The sequence below is a fragment of the Diceros bicornis genome, chromosome 20 (assembly GCF_020826845.1).
Source record: "Diceros bicornis minor isolate mBicDic1 chromosome 20, mDicBic1.mat.cur, whole genome shotgun sequence".
Classification (NCBI taxonomy): domain Eukaryota; kingdom Metazoa; phylum Chordata; class Mammalia; order Perissodactyla; family Rhinocerotidae; genus Diceros; species Diceros bicornis.
The window spans coordinates 30,380,782-30,407,522 of NC_080759.1; the positions used below are offsets into that span (position 1 = coordinate 30,380,782).

The 26,741-nt window shown below is 37.9% G+C and overlaps 1 protein-coding gene across 3 annotated transcripts in view; it reads left to right on the forward strand.

The window, feature by feature from the left end:
- Nucleotides 1–26,741, forward strand: part of FYB1 (FYN binding protein 1) — a 156,887-nt gene that overhangs the window by 84,157 nt on the left and 45,989 nt on the right. For all 3 annotated transcript variants that reach the window (XM_058564187.1, XM_058564189.1, XM_058564188.1), the window contains exon 3: nucleotides 25,407–25,563. In XM_058564187.1, coding sequence (XP_058420170.1) covers nucleotides 25,407–25,563 — 157 coding nt within the window. The remainder of the gene's footprint in view (nucleotides 1–25,406; nucleotides 25,564–26,741) is intronic.

Below are 26,741 nucleotides of genomic sequence, written 5' to 3' on the forward strand. Positions count from 1 at the left end.
GTCACCTCAAGTTGCCTTCTTCCCCTACTGCACTCAGTTTTAACTAGACCAGCATTCAGTGGGTAACACCTACCACCATTTACCACTTCATGGAAACAGCAGCAGCAAGAGCATCTGTTGCAGGTATCTCTGCTTCCATCTCTCGTGTATTTTGCCCCTAAAGGGCTAGGATACCTGGCCAGATAACCATAGTCGTGGTGAGACTTCTACCCACATAGTCTTCCTGGGACTGATCAGTGTCACGATAGAAACTTCCCTGAGACTCTTGGTCAACACCCAACTTCCATGTTGCATATGCATATGCTCCTCTGTGATGCATATGCTCATCACAGTGTTGTTGCAAAGGACCCCCTCATCACACATAAGGACAGGAGGATTGGAATAGGAATTAAGTGTTGGTGAACGGCCTAGGAGACCTAGGCACGTGAAAATGTAACAGGACAAGAGAGGTAGAGCTTATGCAGAAACATGCTCCGCCTCCTTTCTTCCAGCAGCATGATAGGGTCTGATATAATTTTCCTGTTTATGCTCTAAGAAGAAGGAAATTGTGGATGAGGAATAATTATTTTGGACATGGCGAACCACTGGGGAATGGTGCAGTTGTGGATTGCAACAAAAATTTATTTAGCACCAAGCCTGTGCTAGGTCCTGTGCTGGACCCTAGGGATCCAACAGAGGTGAGATAGTTGTGTCTCTGCTCTCCTGAAGTTTGTCTTGTAATAGGAGCCATGGACAAGTTACTGGGCACTTATACTACCCTCTGAGAAGCGCTAAGGTAAGGAGAGTACAGGAACTGGGGGCTCTGAGACTTAAATATTCCTGGAGGGTTGGAGCAGAAAGCTTCCCTTTGGAACTGATGCCTAAGCTGAGCCCCAAAGAGAGAGTAGGCATCCACAAGACCTGTGAGGGAAGAGGAGTGAGGTTGAGGAGGGGAGCTAGGGAGAAAATAGATAAGCATGTAGAGACACGAGTGAGAGCTTGGTGGTGCAGCAAAGTGAACATTCCTGCAACTTAGAGTATCGACAGGAGAAGTGAGGTATGGGAAATAAAAGGTACTGAAAAGATAAACCCTACGTACTCCTGCCTGTCCCCGAGAAGTGGAAAAAAGGATCTCACCTTTTTTGCTTTTTTCCTCCTCTACCCCATGTTTCTTGCTCCCCCACAAGAATCCAAACCAAGACTGCTGTTCAGCTGCACCGTGTGAGTGGTGCAGAGTGCTCAAATGTACAAGCTATGTGGAACCAGGCTGCCTGGGTTTGAATCCAAGCTCTGCCCCTCAGTGGCATCTGATTTGGGACAAGTTAATAATTTGCATGTTTCCTCACCAGAAATGAGAGCAATCATGCTAACTACCTTCTAAGGTTTTTGAAGAATTACATGAATATTTCCATAAGCAGAGCTTCTAGAACAGTGCCTGGCACAAAGGAATCACTCTACAAAGTTGTTGTTATTATTATTATCATTATTATTATTATGTGATAAAGAGACTCTTGTTAGCTAGCCTGGAAACAAACATTTAGCCAACAGTTCCGTGGGAAACAGCTTACAAACTTTGCTGTGCCCCAACCTACTGGGATTCAGGGCTAGGAAGATTTTAAAACTTAGCAAATTTTCTGTGTGCTCCACAAGATGATATGTTTCCTAAAATAAGGGATTTCCTAAGATTATGAGAAAGTCTCCAGGTACCTATCAGAAAACTATTGCAATATGTTAAAAGATTTGGGGGAAAAAACCTGTCTTATTATGCCCAATGATAAATTGCCAGGTGATAGTTCTTTAAAGTTTTTAAAAAATTAGCCTTAGTTTTTACCAGAAATATAATGACAAGCCTTCTGTATTTTTTTGAATCTTAGTGCAGTTAAAAAACCTAAGTATTGCTCACATTCTTCCACTTTATTTGGATATTCTACCAGTATTTTTTTTCCTTATGTCCCCATATTGTATCATAATCTATTCTTACTCTCCTCATTTTGTAATGAAGACACTGGGGCTCAGAGATTAGATCCTTTACCCAAAATTATGCAACTAGTAAGAGATGTAGCCAAAATTGAACCCTGAGCCTTTTGACTACAGAGTCTGAATTTGTAATCTGATATTTGAGCCTTAAAAAAGTGTCATTCCCATAAAGTTCTTGGAATGCAGCACGGCATACAGAACGCACCCAATAAAGGTTAGTTGTCATCTCAGCAATGCTTATCTACTGAGCATTCTGCAGGGTGTTAAACGTTACGGGGAAAAAGTAATTCAAGTATGTTTGGGAAAGCCTGGGTTAAGCAAAGTTAAATTAATTTTTTACTGTAAGGTCCTTAATACACTACTGAGCAGTATAAATATCAAAAGAAGAGATAGTTTGTGGCAATTTCCAAACCATATTTGACTGCAGAACTCTTTTTCTCTCTCTCAAAATAGCTCAGTAGGACCAATGTTCTCAGGAGCTAACTTTGGAGAAAATGCTGCATGATATAAATGCAGAGTAGCAGATAACACTTACGATTCAAATTCACTCGTGAAAAATATTTTGTGTTTGCTAGGAAAGTTGTTTTACTGTACAGAGCAGAAAAGGAACTTGAAGTCATTGTTCTAAATCTTAATTTGCTTGAGATGGGGAAGCTGAACGAGAACAGCTTTGCAAAAATATGTCACCAGTAAAGTAGGAAGTGGGTATTCTTGCAGCTTCTAACAGCTTCAGCAACTTTGTTGTTCACAGTCAGAGCTGCAAGACGCCTTATCTCAGAAAGCACACGCGCAGGCACACACAACCTCAAGGACGTGAGAGAGACAATGAAAAGCGTTGGGGATTTTGGTGGCACCCTTTTATATATAAAATTTCAGGTTCAAAAGTTTGAAGTAAAGCAATTGCAGTTTGAAAAATTTACTGGAAAAAATAGTTTTGCATTCTAGATGATTCCCTAATTCTATGACAACCAGCAGTTTGAGCACTGTAAGTTAGAGTGAATCAAATCAGCTCACAGTTATTAAATTGGACAATGTAGTTGGCTTTAATGCCAAAAGATTCTATTCCGGGCCCAACTCTATCAATTTGGGGTGATCTTGGACAAGTCATTTCTTTGACCACCTTTTCATTTGCAAAACGAGATGGGTGAATTAGATCACCCCTAAGATGCCTTCCAGCAATAGAGATCTCTGAAATTAAAGGAATAGGTAGGTCACAGACCTCTTCTGTGTGTTATTTCTCCAAGGAAGTAGAGACCTCTCTGGATAGCAGGGGCATTGTAGTGAGAAGGCAGAAACACAAACAATAACCTTTGGAGGTTAGCCGCAGCCCTCAGGAAACCAGATAGGTGTCTAGCCTCTAGCCTGCAGGGCCGCTGTGTAATGTTACTAAATTCAGGATGGGACTGAAATAGTATGTGCGGGCCTTGAATGCCTGGAAATAATGACAGGCGTCAAGAAGTTATATTCCAGTGTTGCCAGAGCAAAAGTTCCAGAGACAGAATCCACATTTTTCAAAGTCAGAAATCCAATATATATGAGAATGAGGATCATTCCCATGGGTGCACAGTGCCTAATTGAAATTGTAACAGCCCAGTCTCTGGAAATGAGCTGGCCGCTTACCTTTCTGCTTTTACTCCTGCCTCTCAAGGTGAAACTTCATGGTAGTTTTACCAGTGCACTTGTCACTGCCTACACCGTCTCAATTAAGATGAGCTTGGGAAGCCAAAGCAAGGGATGAGCATATGAAATGACTTGAATCAGAAACCAGAAATTTGGGCTGCTATTTTAATTTTACTTTTAACTTTAACAAAAAGCCGCACTTCTGAAAAATGCTAATGTGTATTTGTTTCTCTTCCCACCATTTATGACTATCTTGAAACATAAACAGCATGTATCTTTTGAGAGATTGGCACTCTTCAAGTAAAGCCACACGTGATAATTGGTGCCAAAGGAAGACTAGTCATAGGAACAACCAAAGTTGCAAGTTATTTTATATTTAGATGTTTCAAAGTATTGATTTGTTTTTGTTGACGATATTGAGTATAGCAGAAGTAGCATGCCTTTCTAAGCATGCTGTTCTTAGGTGGACATAAAAACGGCTTGGGATCTTTTGGATATAAGATGACAGCTGTGAGGAGGCCACTGTGGGGCAACAGAATGAGCTCTGGTGGAAGGAATGCTGCATTGCTGTATTGAAAGGGAGCTGATCTGTGCTCTGCACCTGCCTCTGGAGCACTTAACATTCTGGATCTCATTGATGAAATGAGCTATTCAGTTTTCTGGAATGCCACTAGTGTTCTGGAACACACCATTCTTCATAGAGTAGAACTGTCCTGCCTAGTGCAAGAATTTTAGCCTCCTCGGCCTCTATCTAGCCACGGAAAAGCCAGTAATGCTCACTAGCCATGGCAACAACCCAAACAACCCCTCCTTCCCCACCTCTACCCCCAATTCCAAGAGCTTCCTTAGAAGCTGGTACTGCCCCACCTCCATGTGGAACCACGAGCAGATGTACCCTGAGATCCCTTTCTGGCCCCCATTCTATAAGGAGTGGCCAAGAAGAGTACTGGCCAGTCATGAGCCTGCAGTTTAAAGCTTCTTAGAGCATCTTACACAGCAGGAAGCCTGCATGGAAAAGGCACACTGATAGTTGAGCTCATTTTGAAATTACAGAGTGGTGATTCTGCATATTTTCACAGCCACATTTGTCATTCTTCTCTTTTAATCTCCAGAAGAAGGTGGGTTTTTCCCAATGAGGTCAAAAGAAGCCCCCGGCTACTTATAACCATTGGGCAACCCCACACTCTAGCCCGTGTGAGCCATTCTTATCTTAGAACAGTTTCAACTCAATCCAACTCACTCACTGCTTATATCACGGTCATCCGTCAAACAGCTGGGGCCTTCTCCAAACCCGACTAATAGATGTTTAACCCAGTTGCTGTTGACATACTCCCTGCTCCCATCAACTGGTCCCTTCTTTGATGTTTTCTTGTATTCTCCATGCAGAAGCTGAACAGTCAGTGTAGTCTCTGCCTGGGTGAATCTCTGCTCTGCTCTTTCTTCCCACCCCCACCCACTTTCCATTCCCCCAGCTCAGAGATCTGACTGTCAACAATCCCCCCACCTCCCGGGAAGTTAATCTTGCTCATCCCCAGAATCATCTTAACATGCATGGGCACACATGCACACACACATGTATGTATGAGCAGGCACACATACAGCCATGACTTTTGGGAAATCTTAAAGTACTTTTCTCCACAAAAAAAAAAAAAAAACTAGGAAACTCTTTTTATATACGGGAAGAGTTCTGCCTGCTTATGTCTGCCCTTAGTCTATTTGTGGTTGATTTCTCTGCTTGCCTAGTCTCTCCTTAGCTGCTTCTTTCATCTTAGAGAATAACATGCACCTTTTTGGTTATTTCACCATTGAGATGCTGAAAAAACTTACAAAAGGAAGATGTTTAACTTATGTTTTTGGGGTTTTGAAACAAATGAGAGGGAGAGACAGAGAGAAAGCTATTTTTGGTTTAATGGATGATAGAAAGAAGGTAAGACTTGAATAAGGAAAATGGGATTCTAGTCCTGGACCTCATGATTTTCAGCTTTGTGTCCTCGAGCGAATCATTAAGCCTATCTGGACCTCAGATTTTTTATCTTTGGTCAGAATGAGGGTGTTTTTAGGAGTTCTCCTATGCTACATCATCCCTAAGGCTAAGTGAAACTGTGTTTCAGAGCCCTGTGCAGAAGCAGGAAGATGGCTTCATAAAGAATGGACAGGTTTATTTATGCCAAACTATATGAAAGGCACTGGAAGTAAGTTCACAAGAACTTTCAGTTCTAGCGTTTTGTGGTTCTATCTTTAGGAACAGATAGTAGTGCTCCATAAGTAGTATAGGCTAGGTGATCAAAAGGGATTCTACTCCCTTGATGAATCAATTTCACCTGGCTCTGTTCCCTTTCTGGATAGAAACTGGTTGTCAGTATTCCATAAACAGGATGTTAAAGATCGCCCCTGATCACATTTTCTTCTTTTCCCCATTCTTTTCCATCTGCCATCTCCTAAAGGCATCTTCCTTTTTTTTTTTTTTTTTTTTTTTGGCTTGATACAACACAGATTTATTATCTTACAGTTCTGGAAGTCGAAAGTCTAAAATAAGTCCACAGGACTGTGTTCCTTCTGGAGGCTCTATGTGAGAATCTCTTTCTTTGCCTTTTCCAGCTTCTAGAGGCTGCTCACATTCCTTGGCTCATCGCCCCTTTCTCCTTCTTCAAAACCATCAGTGTAACATCTTCTTTCTAAAGGCATCTTCTGATTTTCCCCATTGCCTTCATCACTCTCCATCCCTACTTGTCACTTCGTCATCCATCCATTACAAAAGGGGTAATACTGTGACATCCTAGTGAGGCTTTTCCCGGTCATAATCACCAGATTCTCTTACTTCAACCCTGGTTGGATCATATAAGATTTGGTTCTTATAGAAAGGACAAGTAATAACCAGAAGGAACTCTCAGAGAATGAAATACTAACTGAAAGTACCAGATAGTAGCTGATATGATATTATTGAGCGTCAAAAATAAACCAGCTGTGCTTTAATACTGAAGAAAGAGAAATTGTGATAATAATATATTTCAGGCAGCAAGTTGTACACCTCAGGAGTGCAATGACTATTTAACGTTACTGGTCTCTTCACGGTCTTCTACATTTTTATGTTTGACCTTTGAATAAGACAATGTGTACCACCGTTTATTCTACACCAGGGATCCTCAAACTTTAGCGCATATCAGAATCACCTAGAGGGCTTGTTAAAATATGGATTGCTGGACCCCAGCCCCGGAGTTTCTAATTCGGTAGATCCCTGGAGTTTCTAATTTGGTAGATCTGGGATAGGGCCTGAGAATTTGAATTTCTAATAGTTCTCAGGTGATGCTGGTGCTATTGGTGCTGGGTCCCTGCTTCAACTACTGTCCTATATTGTAACACAGGCATACCTCAGAGATATTGCGGGTTCAGTGCCAGATCACCACAATAAAGCAAATATCACAATAAAGCCAGTCACATGAATGTATTGGTTTCTCAGTGCATATAAAAGTTGTGTTTACACTACACTGTCTATCAAGTGTGTAATAGCATTATGTCTAAAACACAATGTACATACTTTAATCAAAAAATACTTTCTTGCTAAAAAAATGCTAACCATCATCTGAGCCTTCACTGAATTAATCTTTTTGCTGTGGAGGGTCTTGTAGAAAACGCAATATGTGGGAAGCTCAATAAAATGAGGTACGCTTATAGAAGAAAATGCTATCTCCAGGTTATTTTTTTAAATTCTTTTAAACAATTTACTTAAAACATTTCTTTATACGTTAATCTAAACCTTTTACCAGATTAGTAATGCCAGCATTAACTGACTTGAATTTCACTATTTCATTTAGAGGAGAAGGAAAAAAAAATTAACGTTTCTCAAAGTCCAGTCCACAGGCCACACACATCAGAACTCCCCAAGATTCTAAGCAAGAGTGCAGACGTCTGAGCCCCATCCAAAAGCAGCTGAATCAGGATCTTTAAGGATGGGTTTGTAGAGCCTATTTATTAAATAACACCCAAATAGTCCTTACGCAGCCTAAATTGTGAAAACGACTGCCATAGATCTAAGTCAATAATCAGCCTCATAATCAATGCCTGAATGGTTGAATTCTGACGGTTTAAAAAGAGCCTAAAATATGATTCCTTCCAGGAACTAGGAGTTATATTTCAGTTGAGTTATCTAAAATATCAAATATCACTTTGGCTTTTAAAATAACTATGCTATATAATTCATTAATATTGCATCTATGATATAAGGGTACTCTAAAAGTTTCTCTATGATTGCTGTACATAGTTGATTTTGCTCCATCATGTACTAACTATTTTGTCACTAAGTAATTAACTTGTACTTCTTTCTGTTTAATGTCATCCTAGTTAGATCTCTCTAACTTACCACGGATTCTTTAAATACAATTCTTGTCTTCTCAAGCGACAGTAGATCCTTCAACAAGGTGTTATCCACAATCTGAGTTAAGTGTGCACCTTTGATGTAGTCCTGCAAAAAGACTGCATTGGAGTTTGGTCAAAACGAGCACTATGACACAATTTGTAGGTGTCAAAGTTTACCAAGATAGGTATAAGTAATACAGTTTTAGCAAAGCATACCAGAAGAAATCAGGCTGGGGGATTTTAGGTGGGCGTATCTTCTCATATCTCCCCAGTTCCTCGTGATAACTTCGAGTTGCTGTCCATTATATGTTGCTTGTTTGTGGTGAAGTCCTGGCACACGGGGAAAACCCAAAGTGGGGGCTTAGCAAGGTTCCTATCCTTCCCCCCCAGTTTCATCACACTAAAACTCCAGCATCACTACCTTTCATGGTTGCAAAATCTGCATTTAGCAAGTCATATTATCTGGATCTAATATCACTGTTTCATGTACAGTTTCTTACTAGGCCACCAGCACTGTCTTGCATCACTGTCCACAAATTATATAGTAATGATTAACTATTAGATATGTATAGACACATTGCAACCAATAATAATGATCAGTCTATGGACGAGGGCAGCAGTTATCTATAGGTCAAGGGCATTTGACTCCAAGTCTGACTCCAAAGTACGTGGTCTTGACCGATACTCTACACTGGCTGACTAGCTCGGACTCTTGTCTCCTTCCTGGCTGACCTTTCTGGATGCACCTTGACCAGTCCAATTTTTATCTATCCAGAATCTTAGTCTTGGTCCTGTACTCCCGACTAGCCCTGCTCTCTTATTGCCAAAGTTTTCCTTTCTTTCAGCAGAGTTTGTGATTTAAAATTTAATTAAATTTAGACACAGTGAATTTCTCTATCAGATGACTTCTTATTCCAATTCTAAGACTGATATTAAACATTATTCTTTCTACTAAATACGTGACTTCTGCTTATATTTGACTATCATTCTTTCTGTTCAGTGCCCTGTAACATTCAATTCCACTACTGTGTACTAAAAATGATCATAATCCTTAGTGTGAACATTAATGATAAACATGAATTACATAATAAATTGTTTATTATGTTTAATCTTTGATGTTCTAACAGTGGCAAGATCCAAGAGGGTTTGGCATTTCATTTTTTTCTAGAAGATCCTTTATTTCTTCGTATATCCATCCAACAAACATTTCGTGAGTGACTACTATGGTTTATGCCTGGGAATACAGCAATGAGGATGATATATATGGTTTTTGCTCTCACAGAGCTTACATCCTAGTTGGAAGAGCAGATAATACAGAAGTAAATGAATAAAAAATTCAGAGAATGCTGAGTGCTGTGAAGAAAACAAAAACAGAATGATACAGTAGAGTGACTGAGGAGGTGGCAGACAAGGAGAAGCTATTTTAGATGAGATCAAATGTGAAGACCTCTTTGAGAAGATGATATTTAAGCAGAGACATGATTGGTGAGAGAGTCCAACCATTACAATGATATAGAAGAGGAATGTCTGGGCAGAGAGCAGCTAGTGCAAATTCCTTAGGCAAGAACCAGCTTGATGTGGTTAAAGAAACAGAAAGCCCTTGAGTGGGCTAGAATATCTTGATGAAGGGGAAATGGTTCAAGATGGGGCTGGAATAGTAGGCACTATTCCATAGGTCCTAGAAGGTCATAGTTTGGTATTTGTAATAGGAAGCCGTTGTAATTGGAGCCATTATGAAAAAAGAGTGTTATGATCTGGTTTACATTTTAGGAGTTCTCTTTGCCATGTAGAGCATAAAATGTAGGCAGATAAGAATGAAGCTGAAAGAATCTTTAGAAGGCTTTTGGGTGAGAAATGATATGGCTTGGACCAGGGTGGTACAGTGGAAGGGAGAAAAGTGGATGAATTTGGAATATGCCTCCGAGGTAGCATTGATAGGAATTTCTGGTGTGTTGGATGCAGGGAGTTAGAAAAAACAAAAAAGGAATCAATAGGAGTGATTGTTAAATATTTATTCATTAGATGTTAATTTCACCAATTTGCTATTATATTTGGACTTCATACAAGATTAGATGCACAGTGCAAATGTGACAATATAATTTTAATTTAATTTGTATAATATAGTGATAGAATTTATGAATTTGATTTAGGAACTATAAAACTTGGTATTGGTTGACCAGTTAGAATCGTTAGGCAAAGCATACGGATGAGATAAACAAGGTAGAGAAATCTCTTTGTTCAATTGGTAAACGTGACTGAGCCATACACAGTCAGGGCAGTGTCTTTCAATCTAAGGTCTTTGGACATTCTCAGAGATCCTTAAATTTTCTACACAAATTTTTAAATTGTGTTTTCATTCCAGTGAAAACCTAAAAAATATTAATGGAAGCTTACATTTACATTAATTCTCATTAAAGTACACCTTTATTTGCCTCAGACTAATAAAAAAAGAAAAGTGAAAGCCAAACAATGTCACAATGAACTATAAAAACAAAGGTTTCAGAGTAATTGAAAAAAGAAAGATAGTGGGAAAATTGAATTATAACATAGGGCATAATAATATAGCAATGCTAAACTCTAAAGAAATATTCCTAATTAGAGCACTTTAATTAAAAACAGAATATGAATATGGGCTAAAGAAATGGAGTTACTCAATGGTTAAACAGATGCTACTAATTGCAAAGGTTTATTAGCACCCTAAGAAAATTACACAAATACACCTAATTTGACTAAATTTTCCTTCCCTAAGGAATCTGTCATAAGAGAAGGGAATGTACATTTATGAAGTGTCCACTGTGACCTACGTACTTACGATATGCACTTTTGTTAACTAACATAATTATCATAACATTATTGTGAAGGAGGATTTTTATCACGTTACAGATTAAACAGAGGCTCAGAAAAATTAAGTGATTGTGTTGCCAAAATTGAAAAATGTCCACTGGTAGAGAGGGTATAAGGAGACAAGACTTCAGCAAGTCTACGTTGCCAAAGCCCCACTGGAGGACAATTTGACAGAACCTATGCGAATATAAAATGTGCAAATCCTTCATCGCAGCAACTCTACTTTAGATATCTTTTCTAGAAAACTATCACCACATTTAACAGAGAAGCATGTAAGTGGATGCTCATTGCTGCATTGTTATAGTCAAGGGGGAAAAGACTAAACCATGGAATAGGCCGATTTCAAAACACTCTGCACAGTTACAAAGAATGAGATCGGTTCCATATATGTAATGTGATAGTCAGCATATTTAGGTTTTAATCAGATCTTTCTATGCATAAACACGTAGGTGAGTAAATACAGAGAAAGGTTCTGCAAAGATAAACAGCGGTTGCCTCTGGGAAGAGGAGTTGAATGAGAGTGAAATGTCATGTGAAATTTTACTTTATCTGTGTTCTACAACTTTTTCCAGAAATGATTAATATATTATTTGTGTAAATAAAAATACTTTATTTTATTTTTGAAAAGAAGGAAGAGGGAGAGAGGTGCCTAAGATCACACATCTAGTAGGAGCTTCTCTGTGACTTCTGTATTTTCTTTTCCGGGTCTTCTGTCTTTCTCTTCTCCAAGTCTTGTTTGTCATCTGATGTTTTGTGCTCTCTCTTGACTCAGAGTCCCTCCTTTCTTCTAGCCATGTGATCTCCCCAAAATAGCAATGACAGTAATAGTCGTCATAGAAGTGGCAAGCATTAATTGAACTGAATACTTTTTACTTACACTCGTCTGTCTCTGTGGTTGTGCTTCTTAGAGTGACACTGGTTGTGGTCCCTCTGTCTCTCCAGAGCTTCTTCCTTTGGAGTCTCATCAGGAACATCTCCTCTGTCTGGGCTCTGTCAGGAAACTCTACCTTCTTTGTTGGCAGTTCTGTTCCTCTTTCCTCAACTCATTTATGCCTCTCTGGCTGGTCTGATGGTCTAATTTACCCCTTCCAAAACCTCATAGCAGGAAAAAACTAGCTTCCTGGATAAACCTATGATCAGGCAATTTGCCTTAATAAACCTTTTCTTGATGATGCATCTTCTTTCTTAACTTAAAAAACATATCTGTCACAAATTAATATAGCCTGCAAATATGCTTTGGTGTGCAGAGTTTTTTGGGTTTTTTGTTTATTTATTTGTTTTATTTTGTTTACTTAGCAACATTCAAAAATTGGAAGATTTCATAGAAAAATCTAGATTTGTTCTTCACATATTTACAACTGGCTGGAGCCCTGGAGTAGCACCCCCAGTGAGAAAGGGCATTAATCTCGTGCTCACCACAGTCACATACCCAGCCCAATGTACAAACGGGTGTTCCTGCCTGGCTTCCATTGAAAGTTGAGTTTGGAGCGTCTGCTTTCATTGTTCCTCTGTTCGCCCATATTCTGAAGCTGTGATATTGTCTCTGCAGAGTCAATGTTTACTCCTTATCTGCTCATAGATATTGTATTTCTGAGTTATATTGATTTTATTTTAAAAGTATTGATTTACCCAAAACATTCACTATTCCTCCAACATATAAATCAGTTCGTAGGAGGATGTTTCTAAAACTTGAGTTCTAGTACTTTCTTTGCTCCTCTATGTTATTAGTATATTTTAAAACAACTTTTAGCATTTGAAGGAAAGAAATTCAGTTATTGTCTTCTGCTCAAATCTGCTCTATCTTAGAGCAAGAAAGAGGCACTCAGTAAGCTATGAGCATCTGAAAAAAAAAAGTTTCCTATACACTGACTTTTTTCTTTTTAAAATAATACTTAACATTCTTAAAAAAAAGAAAAGACTCAAGTCAGCAATCTTCTGTCAAATTACTGCCTAATTTGAATTTCGTGTTATTTTATGAATTGAAAATAAATAAAATCATTTATAAAAACAATTTACATTTGATGCTTACATATAATTATATGAATAATTATGTAGACAAATGAATAGCCAACAAAGTTGTTGGGGGAGTGAATTTTTAAAAATTAAAAAAAATTCAGAGACATTAAATGTTAAAGTTAGGCCTGAGACAGAGAAGTTTAAGACAGTGACCAAAGCCTTTCTTTACTTATTTTCCTCTACTTGATCATCATATTTGTTTTGATCTCCCCCTCTTCACCTTCATCCTAATTTCTGCTTTGATTATCTGTGCAAACGCTGATGTTTCAGTATTACTTTTCTTTCCATTTTGATGGACTATTCTAAGCTGGCGAATATTTTCTTAGCAGCTTGCTTTCAAAGCAATGGGTTTCTTACTAATTCAGTTACAGTGCTTTGTTTTCAACTAAATTAGTTTTCAAAATTTCCCATCCACTATGGGTTTACAAATTCTCTGAAGATAAGAACAAACAGCTTTGAATTAAGGCCAAGGAAAAATTCTGTAAAACGAAATGTTCTAAGCCTGTGACTCAGAGGTTTCAAATCGTACCTTTGAAGGCTGCTGAGGATCTTCTGAAAAATTTTAAGATACTTTGATATAAATAGCAATACCTACTTACATACTTATATTGTATATGATATTCTATATTAGTTCAGATACCAATCAAAAAAGAGGTAATGTTTATTTTTCCAACTGTTTTACTAAATACGATCCTGTAGCTCTAGCATTCTGTATGGACACACACACAAACACAAATAGAATGTCTTATAAACATATAAAATATCCTCAGCCTCACTTATAAACATAGAAATGCAAATTAAAATGTGATATCATTTTTTACCCATCAGAATTGTTAAGACCAAACAAGTATGATAATGCACAATGTTAGCGAGGTTATGGTAAAACACGTATTCTCCTCTTGCACTAAAAGACACATGAATTGGTAAAATCTCACTAAATGGCATTGTTTTAAATGTTTTATAATGTTTGGTTTTTTTGACCCACCAATTCCATATTCCAGGAATTTATCTTATAGATGTATTTACACTTTTGGTCAAAGACATAAGTACAAGAATAATTTTATACTTGCAATTGTCTAAAAAATCAGAAAAATATCAAAAAATAAGAAACAACCTAGAGTCCCTCAGAAGGCTAAACATGGAGTTACCTAGCAGTTCCACTCTGGGCATATAGCCAAGAGAAATGAAAACACAGGTCCACACAAAGACTTCATGAATGTTCATACCAGCATTATTTATAATAACTAAAGATGGAAACAACTCAACTGTCCATCAACTAACTGATGAATGGATAAATAATGTGGTATCCATACAGTGGACTATAACTCAGCCATAAAAAAGAATGAAGTACTGAGATCTGCTACAACACGACCGAGCTGCACAAACAACCAGTGAAAGAAATTAGTCACAAAAGACCATGTATTTTATGATTCTACTAATACAAAATGTCCAGAATAGAGACAAAAAGTAGATTAGTGGTTGCCTAAGGCAGGGGGAGGGGGTAGGGGATAGAGAGAGACTGCTAATAGGTACAGGGTTTATGTTGGGGGTGATGCATATGTTCTAAAACTAGATTATGGCGATGGCAGCACAACTCTTAATATATTAATACTATTGAGTTGTACACTTTAAACCAATATATTTATATAAATATCTCGATTAAGTTACTTTTTAGAAAATAACCTAAATTTCCATCAATAATGAGACTGGTCAAATAAATTATGGTAAATCCATGCAATGCAGAACTCCACAGGTATGAAAATAAACTGATTGCTCTATTTGTACCAATATAAAACAATCTCTTCTAAAATTAAGTTAAGAAAGCAAAGTACAGAATAATGTATGTACCATGATCCCATTTGTGTAAAAAAAAACTGCATAGAATATTTCTTGAAAGATGCATACGACACTGATAACAGTTGTCTTTGGGAATGGGGACTGGAGGATGGGATCAAGCATGTGAGATTTTCATTTCAGTGTCCCTCTCATATTTCCTTAAATGTTTTACTGTGTATATGTTTATTTTTCAATAAATTATTTTAAATTAGTTTTTTTCTAGAGGGAAAAGGGTAAAGGAAGAAAAGAAGTCCAAATCAACAAAACATTAGGTGTCCTACTATGTAAGATAGATGCAGAGGGCTGTGGGGCACACGCAGATATTGACAGCAGATCTGCCCTCAGAAGTTTACTGTTTAACTAGGAAGAAAATGAATAGATAAATGACAAAGTAATTTGTGGAAATTTTAGAGAAAATAAAATTAGTGTAAGAAACTTCATCTGAGCGCTCTGTGTACAAATGAAGACGAGCTGTGTGAGCAGCATTAGGCTGCATGGGTGTTAACACTGCGAAGGGCAGCACAGCCATACTACTCTTAAAAGGCAGTGGCTTTTCAGAAGCTAGCTGTCTGCAGAATGCTCAGACATGCAGCAATTAGCATGTTGTTGTAGGCACAAGTAGCTCTTTAGAAAAAATTTTTTTAAGATACTAGAGTATGATTATCCCAGTCTCTCTGCACTGAGGGAAATAAATGTGCTCTCGGAGGTTTAACAGGAGCCTATCCTGTAGAACACAACAGTTCTAGGTTCTAGAGCAATTCATAAGTAGCGTTGAACACCTACTGTGTGCTGGGCAGGTACACATATTATTTCTTTCTTTTTTTTTTTTAATTTTATTTTTTCCCCCAAAGCCCCTGTAGATAGTTGTATGTCGTAGCTGCACATCCTTCTAGTTGCTGTATGTGGGACGCAGTCTCAGCATGGCCGGAGAAGCCGTGCGTCGGTGCACGCCCGGGGTCCAAACCCGGGCCACCAGCAGCAGAGCACGCACACTTAACCGCTAAGCCATGGGGCCAGCCCCCACACATATTATTTCTAATTCTCATAGCCACCCTGCAAGTTAGGAATCAGTAGTCCCATTTTTAATAGGCACAGGATATAAAACCCAGAAAAGCAAAGTGAATCACCCAGTGTCCTAGAGCTGGTACTGGTGGGAATTAGTAGTCAAACCCAGGTCTGAAGGACTCCAGCACAAGTATCTTTCTACCAAACCATTCAGCTTGCCATGTTGAAAATGGCGTCTGGTGTGTTTAGGAATTGAGAAAGTGAAAGTAATGTTTGTTTTAGTACTTAATGAATGGATTTAAGAACTTAAAGTTTCTGATTCTTAGTCCATTCTAAGATATCCTTACAGAACCAGGATTAGGCATGATTGGTTGGGGGAAAGCTTTTGTTTTTTTACAGTTGAGGTGGGTAGACTGCATCAATGATGCAGCCAGATCAAGTAATAGCTAAAAAGAATAGGAACATCTATTAAGAACTACAGTGTGTCAGGTGCTTCTGCAAGGTGGAGGTATATGACCATTTCACAGATGGAAAGATGAAGACTTGGAGAAGTCAAGCAATTTACTCGAGGCCCCATATTGAGTGATAAACAATTGAGGGTTAACATAAGAGTGGTAAAGTCTGAATTCAAACTCATGCCTCTCTATTCCAGAACCCTTTCATTCCTCACTCTGCCGTGAAGCCACCCAAGCACAATAAAAATACAGAAGTGGCAAATATAGACGTTTGTTCCGAGAAGTCTGGCTGTGGCGGGAAGGAGAAAAGGCAGCTGGTAATTAGAGTGCGGGACAAGGATGAGAAATAATATTGTTGTGTTATTTTAAAGTAGAGATCAGACCATGTTTATAATGGGAAGTACATCTTAAAAGATGAAACACACAGCCCAGAGCATATAATAAGTGCTTAATAAATGTTTCTTGCTTGATGTTAGTGAAGGAGTTAATAATCAAGGGAGCAAGGTCTATAAGGAAGTGGGCACTGATAAGGAACCAAGAATGCCAGTTAGTATTGGTAAGGAAGAATGACATTTTTGCAGAGAATCAGGGGCAAAGGAAATGAGAGAGAGCAAGACATAAGGAAGCTTTAAGTTAGAACAAAGGATAAGAGGGGGTGGTCAGGTGGAGTGCTCTCCATGTTCTTAGTGAAATAAAAGATAAGTGAAATAAAATTCAGTGGTGAATGAGGAAGGCTTGGGTAGGGGCTGGGAATGTGGAAACATTTGGAACAACCAATACGTAAATGCCATAAGACCTCAGCGAGACTCAGTCCTGAGAAAGCCCCTATTTAGTGAGCTATAAACGAATGTGTGTGGCCATGCAACTGCTAGAGGTTCCATTAAGTGTGCACCTACATTGTTTTGCAAATTGCTTAGTGCAGAGTTCACCAGTCCAGACTCTTGAAATGTCATCTGGTTGCTAGGGCTTTTCTTCCTGTTTGGATGGGCAATAGCTATGTGCCTACCCAGGCCCGGAGAAAATAAAAGTCTATATTCCAAGTTGCCAGTTCAATGGCTAAATCCTGGGGCAGACAAGCAATAATTCCCAGATAAATAAATGATGAACTTATATGAATTATTTCAAAATATTTTAAGTCAGGATAACTTAGCAATGACTTTATTTGTGGCACCCCTCATCCTTGTGTGATCATCTTTTACGTTTATACAGTGCTTCGGACTTTTCAAGATGCTTTCATACATATCAGCTCATTTCATCCTTAAGCCCCTGTGAAGCAGCTGGGATGGTATTACTCCCATTTGACAGATGGAAAACTAAATCACGTGAGGTTTAACTGATTTCTCAAAGACAAAGGGCTCTTTGGTGATAGAGCTGGTAGTAAAATCAAAGTTTTCTAATGCCTGGCCCAATCCTAAGACATTTCAACAAAAATTAGAAATGCCTGGTCTAGGGCAATGGAGGCAATATGATACAGTGTCTTTGGTATTGTAAAGGAATCTGTAGATTAAAATGGAAGTCGAGAAGCACAACTCTAGATGCTCCTTAGACCTCTTGGGACCTGAAGGCTATAGGTACCTTCTTAGTCAAAAGTCATAAATGTCAGAATCTATGGGGTAGATTTCCTGAGTCCTCATAGACACTTGTGTTACAAGAGTATTGTGACAATATCTAGAACCATTGTTTGGTTGGCAGAAAAATCTAAACTGCAAAATTTGTGAAACAATACAATTTCCATTTTTTTATAATATGAGTATACCAGCATCATTGTGTCTTCGTTAAACATCCTCTCCCCTTCTCCCCATCCCTTCTTTCCTTTCCTCTCAATTCTGTTTTTCTGTTTATAGAGTCTTAGATCCTGATGAAATGTTACCAATTTGGGTAGCCTGTGTTTCAGAGAACCTGGAGCCACCCTTCAGGACAGGGCCAGATAACCCCTGGGCACCGCTGACTCATGGAGGGCCCCTCCTAGTCATTTCCTCTTGGTAAAATGGCCCTGGTGTTCCACCCATCCGGGTGTGCCTGAGCAGGGGGACATGACTGTGCAAGGCCTCTTCTCAGCTTCCAAATTAAAAAGAGTGAAAAGAGGTTGTTAACTTCCCAGATTATTGAGAGCTATTTTCGTGTTCTAGAAGGTTTTGCAGTTTCTCTCCCCTTCATTCCCAACTGTTTCCATTTTTTCTGTAACCACTATGAACTGTTCTCTAATACAGGTAAAGTCAGTTCTCATTTATTTTTACCATTAGTCACACTTGTTATTATGGTTAAGAATTTTATTATTAATATTATTACATCTCTTGTGAAAGTTCAAATGTTACAGCAAGATTTAAGTCATGCTTGCACTTGACTTTTTAGCAAAATGCCCAGTATCGCCTCCTTGAAGACTTGAGCTCTGTTAAAATGCCCAAGAACACAGTTCCTGGATCTGACCTGGGATGAGAGTGGGCAGTAGGTTACAAATTCACCTGATTAGCTCACTGCCACTGAGTCATCCTGCATTCAGGACACCAGCTCTGCTTACTACTCGGGGGCCCCTATCCCTGCACAATCCTTCATTCTTTGAGGAAGGAATTCCAAATGGTCTTTTCAGTTCCAGTATTGCAAAGCCACAGACCACCTAGGCAATACCCCTTGAGCCTTGGGGAATAAGACCCATAAGTAGAGCAGACTTTTGAGTGTTAACTCTCAAATTTTCCATCTCTAACTCTTGATGCCGACTAAACTCTAAACTTGTTGTTCTTTCCCTTTATTTTATTTATTTCATATCTTCTAAGTTATTTTATGATATTATTTCAAATTCCTCAATTCCAGTTCTTGAGACTTTTTTTTTTTTTGTGAGGGAGATCAGCCCTGAGCTAACATCCATGCTAATCCTCCTCTTTTTGCTGAGGAAGACTGGCTCTGAGCTAACATCTATTGCCAATCCTCCTCCTTTTTTTCTTCCCCAAAGCCCCAGTAGACAGTTGTATGTCATAGTTGCACATCCTTCTAGTTGCTGTATGTGGGACGCGGCCTCAGCATGGCCCGAGAAACGGTGCGTCTGCGTCAGTGCGCACCTGGGATCCGAACCCGGGCCACCAGTAGCAGAGCGCGCGCGCTTTAACCGCTAAGCCACCAGGCTGACCCAAGACTTTTTTTTTTTATTCCTGCCAGCCCACATCAGTCTTCCATCTTTGGGGAACCATTTTCTACCAGCTTCTGAATGTCTGCTTTCTTGCTATCTGGTTTCCAAACTCAAATTCTGAAGCATATATTCACCTATATGGGTGTTTCGGATGCTAACATTTTTTACAGATTACTTTACAGTCCCCAGAGCCAGTTCTGTCCTAATGAAACTGAAAACAGTCATACAAAATTGCACTAAGAGGAAAGGTATCAATTAGAAAAGCTGAACTTACACCCAGATCTTAGGAAAGTGTGTTGATGTATCCATTTGAATTTATCAATAATGTCCATTTCGTTACCTTGAGGACACAAGCAGAACATAGCCAAAAGGGCATAGACATCATAAGAAATCAACTGGAATTCAAGTTCTGGCTGAGTTTGAACTTCACCTCTTTGCTTCCTAACTCTCTGAACCTGGGCAGTTTTCTTAACTATCAAATGGAAACTAGATAATAACCTATACCCCGTAGGGTTGATATAAAGTTTAAATAAGATTACTTATGCAAAAATGCCTTAGAATGGTGCCTGGCAAAAAGTAAGTGATTAATTAGCGTTGTTATCATTAATCTCAGAAATTTCCTGTAGATTTATTGTTTGTTTCTTCTTTACTTATTTTATTATGATTCACTATCCACCCCCTTCTTTCCATCACAACAGACTAGATTTTTGCTTTTAAGAATTTCAATATTACTAATTATATTTTAGTATACTTTATAAAGTCCAGATTGAGATTTTAAAGCCAATCATATTACACTAAGGTAAGTCTACTTGGTTTTTTCCCCTGAAAAGCTAAGATGCTTTCCCTTAGAATTATTTTGTATACATGCAAATATTCCTTGTAGTATTTGAAAATGACCACAAATTTTGCAAAGCAAAATGTTTCACTGTTAAGTACTAGTGTAACATAAGAAGACTCGAGCGTTATTTTCTCCCAAGCTTGATGAAGAACAGGACACTTAAATAACCAGTTTAGTGCCTCATTAAGCCTTTCAAATTATGTCTGATAATTTTCCAAAAGTAATTTTTAAAAAATCCATCCAGTCTCTCTCCATCTCTCAGCCCTGCTTTCCTCCAGTTTTGCTGCACACTCAGGCAAGCCCGCCTCCGCCGGTGGCAAAGATGGCTGCCAGCAGTTCCAGGAGGACCCCTGTGGAGTTCCAAGTCCAGTGGAAAAGCAAGCACACCCCTTTCTGGGTAGCTCAAGTTATTATAACTAGGGAGGGAGAATAGATGCCCGGTGAGCAGAACAGCAGGGGCTCATCACAGATGCTCCATCAGAAAGTCTCATAAGCCTATGTAAAGACGAAAAAGTCGTTCATGGGTTTCAGGGTAAGTCAGTTTTTAGTGTTTCCAATTTGTCATTCCCCAAACCATGTCTCTAATTTCTCACCTCCAGGCCTATATTACTCTCATATGTTAACGCCTCCTGCTTGTCAAAATCTTTTCCAGGAAAAGATAAGTCACAAATAACTAATAAACATTTTTCCTTCTGTTTGGACAATGGTTTATTAATATCCACTCACAGTGGCTTATTCTCTTTGCGTACAGTTTTCAAATCACTTATGAATCTATCAAACCATATTATTTATAAATTAAAATAACAAGATGTCTTTCTCATCTGTCAAATTCACTAGGATTTTTAATGTTCATTTTATGATGAGAGGCATTTCAAATCAATAAGTAATAGCTTATTAGGTAAATGGTGCTGGGACATTTGGTAAATGATTTAAGAACAACAACAAAAAAAACATAAAAATGGATCTCGATATCCCAACTAACTCCAAAATAAATTACTAGTAGTTTTAAGGAGTTAAGTGTAAAAAAAAAAAAAGGAGTCCAAAGAGAAGTAGGAGAAAATAAAAAGTTAATAATTATATGTTCTCAGGGTAGGGAAGGGCCTCCTACACATAACACTAGCAATAGAAATTATGCATAAAAGAATTCATTAATTGAATTAGAGAAAAAGTAGTAAGTCCTATGTATTAAAAAAATTTAACTTTACTTAACAACAAAAATGAACTGGACAAAATATTTCTAACATTAAGTGTAATCAGTTAGAAATTTTATTTATCAGATTTGTAAGAGAACTAATTCTCCCTACCTCAACCAAAAAAAAATAGCTGCCAAAAGAGAAGACAAGCTCTTCCTGTAAGAATTGCACCCGGCAGGGACTGTCACCAATCAGGAGTGCAGGACCTAAGCAGGAGAGAACGTGAAGAGAGAGGGTAATAGTTTTAATGATTACCATTGTGAAAAACTTTGGAAAGAGACAGAAATATCTAAAAGGAAAATGAGGAGCTTTTTGTATAATATGCCATTTAAAACTCTGCCATTGACTCTTTAAGGAAATTTACAGTAAAGTACTCTATTTTCTTCAAAGGTTTTGAAGATTTTTGAAGGTTTTATTGGTTGTAGCATAGTTTGGTTTTTGTTTCATCTGTAGCCAACCTATGGTTGCAATTAATGAAGAAGTATATTTCCAACTTGTGTTGATATTTTCATTTATATTAACAAGGCAAATGTGAATCAACAAAGACGTAGGTCAGAACTTCACTCATTTGCCAATCATGTGAGTGACTACTTTGCTGAGTTGTATAATAGTTTTCAAACACTGGAAAAATATTTCCTCAGTGTTTTATGCTATTCACAATGTAATGACTACAGAAATGACACATTTTAAGTTTAATCTGCATTATCAGCATTTCCTCCATCACTTTCTTAAATCTAATAATCAACAAAACAATAAATAAAACTCAAATTTGTGATTCTTGTTTATTTCCATGAGGTAAATACTCCTGTTGTGTCCAGATTCAATCTGCCATAGGAGGTCACTGAATGCAGAGTCAGGAAGAGAGGCCAATAGTACACCATCATATATCTTTCCACCATTCATAGCATTTCTCACCACAATCTTATATGTATTTTACTTATATTCAGTTAGTTATTTTCTATTTCCCCAAATCCATAAGAGCAGATACTTTTGTGTATTTCTTCTCTGTTTTGTTCCTAGTGCCTAGAACAGAGCCTGACACCTGGTAGGCATTCAATGAATATCTGTTGAACAAAAAATAAAATATTGAATTTACTATATGTTAAGTACTGTGCTAAGTGCCTTACATATGTTAAGTCTTAACTCCTCATCACAGCCCTGTGAGGTGGCACTGTTATTATCTCCATTTTACAGATGAAACGAGAAAGTGACTTACCCAAGTCACATGGCGCCAGGATTTAAACGCAGGCGCTCTGCCTACAGGGCTTGCACTCTATCACAGCGCATTCTCTCAATACATCAGAGCAATGATGCTGGGAAAGAGAAGGCCCTGGAGGACAGCCGTGTGGCAGACCTTAAAAGCAACCCAGTCACATTAGAGCAAGTGGACAGAGACAATATATTGAAACTGATCAATTATCTGACAGATTTAATTTTGCAGAAACTGTTTAAAGACATTTTACAAACTATTGGAAATTGTAGGAAGAAAGAGTTCCGAAGAAACTCATTGCAAATGACAAAATGAAGCAATTATTAACTCCAGGAAAACAGTAAGTTGCATGAGAAAGGAAATGTAATCATAGTACATTACTGGACTCAGCAAGGAACACTATTTACCTAGTCATGGTAATGAAAACGAGGTATATGCTTTTAACCGAAAAAAGTCAGGCTCTTGCTATGTTGGGAAGGGAAGGGAGAGAGCAAAAATTCACATCCACCAAATAGAAAGTCAACAATCTTTTTAAAAATCTTGAATCAAGCAGCAAATGCAAAATACAGAGGTAAATGCAAAAGAAACACCTAAAATATTGGAAGTGATTGCCTCCAGTGGGGAGAACACAAAACTAATGATTTTTGTTGTTGTTGTTGTTACGTTATTTGTCACTGACTTGCTAATTCCTAAGTGTGTATTAGTTTGATAAAAATGAAATTAAAACAAGAAGGTAGAAGTTTTTCCTATAATATTGTTTTCAATATTATATGAAAGTTTTCAATAATATTGTCAAAGCTTCAAAAAAATAATAATATAATATATAATAATATAATAGTATTGGCAAAGAAGCACAAACATGGGCACTCACATATACTAACTGATGAAGCTGTCAGTTGGTATTTCTCTGGAAGGTAATTTGATATTTTATCTCAAAAGCCTTAAAAAAATGTCATTTGATCCAGCATTTCTGCTTAATGGAATTTATCCTAAGAAAAAACTTTAAAGATATGTACAAAGACTATGGCATTTTTTATTGCAGCAAAAAAGAAAAGAATTAATAAAAGCATCCAATCTTACAGCCCTAGTTTTTTAAAATCATGGTAGAGCTACATAAAGAAAAATTGTTCAATTATGAAAAATTACATTGTAATTATATTAAATTGGAAAGATATTTATGAATATTGAGAAAAACAAAAAGCTGGTAACAAAATAGCAAAATGGTCTCATTTTACTCCCTTCCCGTAAAGGTATATATTTGCATTAAAATGTTTTAGAATACATGTAAATCCGTAGTTATTGCTGGGTGATGGGATTATGAGCAATTCATATTTATTTTGTTTTGCTTGTCCCCATATTATTACAATTTATATAATATATATGATTTACTTGTGAGATTGTTTACCAAGCTTCAATGTTTAGAAATCACACCTCAAACAAAACATATCTTCTCATTAAAGATTCAAGGAGCTCATCGAAAACAAGAATGTGTTACCTATGAGAGCAGACACAAAAACTAAACCTCTTCGGTCTAAAATAATGGGTCAGATGAAAAATAATCTGCATTTGTAAAATCACAGAGAATGTGGTACTAAAGTTGATGCAGGCTTGTTTACAAAAATCCAGAATATTAAAACTAATGTTCACAAAAGCTTAGAAAAGATAGAAATTCTTTTTTAATTTGTTTTGTATTTTTTATTATGAAATTTTTAACCCATATACTCTACACCCAGATTTAACAATTGTTAAGGTTTTCCTTAACAAGGTAAGGGAAATTGTTTTTACTAGCGGGAATTAAACTCAAAGAACTCATCTGTCTCAAGGAAAGAACATTTATTAACATCACTAATCATCAGGGAAATGCAAATCAAAACCACAATGAGATATCACCTCACACCTGTTAGGAGAGCTATTATCAAAAAGACAAGAGATAGCAAACACCAGGAAGTGGAGAAAAGAGAATCCTTGTACACTGTTGATGGAAATGTAAACTGGTGCAGCCACTATGGAAAACAGTATGGAGGTTCCTCCAGAAATTAAAAATTCAACTACTATGTGATCCAGCAATCCCACTTCTGGGTATATATCCAAAAGAAACAAAATCATTATCTCAAAGAGATATCTACACTCTCATGTTCATAGCAGCATTATTCACAATAGCCAAGGTATGAAAACAATCTGTGTCCATCAACAGGTAAATGGATAGAGAAGATGTGGTATATATATACAGTGGAATATTATTCAGCCTTAAAAAATAAGGAAATCCTGCCATTTGTAACAACTTGGGTGAATCTGGAGGGCATGATGCTAAGTGAAATAAGCAAGATAGAGAAAGACAAATACAGCACTGCATGGTATCACTGATATGTGAAATCTTAAAAATAAAAAGTCGAACTCATAGAAATAGACAGTAGAAAAGTGGTTGCCAGGGGCTAGGGGTGGGGTAAATAGGGAGATGTTGGTAAAAGGGTACAAACTTTCAGCTATAAGATGAATAAGCTCTGAGGATCTAATGTAAAATATAGTGACTATAGTTGATTACACTGTATTGTATAATTGAAATTTGCTAAGAGAATAGTACTTAAATGTTTTCACCAAAAACAACAACAAAAAAGGTAAATATGTGAGGTGATGGATGTGTTAATTAACTTGGTAGGGGAGAATTCTTTCACAATATATAGGTATATCAAATCATCACATTATAAACTTTAACTATCTTAAAATATATTACAATTTTATTTGTCAATTATACCTCAATAAAGCTGGGGAAAAAATAGAAATGGAACATTTAAAATGTCTTTTACCATAATACCTAGAATATTAGACTCTTTAAAGCATTAATTCAACTTAGGATGCATTTCTTACATTTAAGATCCTCATTTCTGCATACTTGGAATAGCCAGTTCTTGTATTTTAAAAATTTGTCTTAACTCATGGTACTGTTTGCTTTGCTTCTTAGGTACCAGCAAAAGCCAAACGTCTTACTCAACAACTTCCCTACCACCGCCTCCACCACCCCATCCAGCCAGCCAACCACCACTGCCAGCATCTCACCCATCACAACCACCAGTCCCAAGTCTACCTCCCAGAAACATTAAACCTCCCTTAGATATAAAGTAAGCAAAAGACTATCTTGCCATTTCTTTGTCAATATCTTGTCATAGATTTTCAAACTATGCTTGGCTGAATGCTGAGGGTTCCATGGTAAACTGCTGGGCGACAAAGGTGAGCAGGGAGAAGGGATGGCTGGGCAGGCTGCTCTCAGACCCCCATACCCTTAAACAACCCTGGTTTATCTGTTTTTACTGTGGTTTTCCTCTCAAGAGTTCATTGAAGAAAATTTCCACTGCTTTTTCAAAAGTTCTGAAGCATTCTTCAGGTCAGCATAACCACCATCTCTTCCACCATCGCCACTACCACTACCATTATCATCACCACCACCAGTATTATCATCATCACCACCACTACCATCATCACCACCACCATTGTTATCACCACCACCACTACCATTATCATCACCACCACTACCACTATTACATCATCACCACCACCACCACCATTATCATCATCATCACCACCACCACTATCATTACATCATCACCACCACCACCACCATTACATCATCACCACCACCACCACCATCATTACATCATCACCACCACCACCACCATTATCATCATCACCATGACCACCACCATCATTACATCATCACCACCACCACCACCATTATCATCATCACCACCACCACCACCATCATTGCATCATCACCACCACCACCACCATTATCATCATCACCACCACTACCACCATTACATCATCACCACCACCACTACCATCATTATATCACCACCACCACCACTACCATTATCATCATCACCACCACCACCACCATCATTACATCATCACCACCACCACCACCATTATCATCATCACCACCACTACCACCATTACATCATCACCACCACCACCACCATTATCATCATCACCACCACCACCACCATTACATCATCACCACCATTACCACCATTATCATCATCACCACCACCACCACCATTACATCATCACCACCATTACCACCATTATCGTCATCACCACCACCGCCATTATTATCACCACTACCACCATATTTTACTGGCTGCCTATGATGTGCTAGGCACTTTACATATATAATCCCTAGAACCTTATCAAATGGGTAGTGTCATCATCATTTCACAGATGAGGAAATAGAACTTTACAGAGGCTAAGTAACTTCTGTAAGATCACACAAGAATGTAGAGGAGAAATTTGAGCCAAT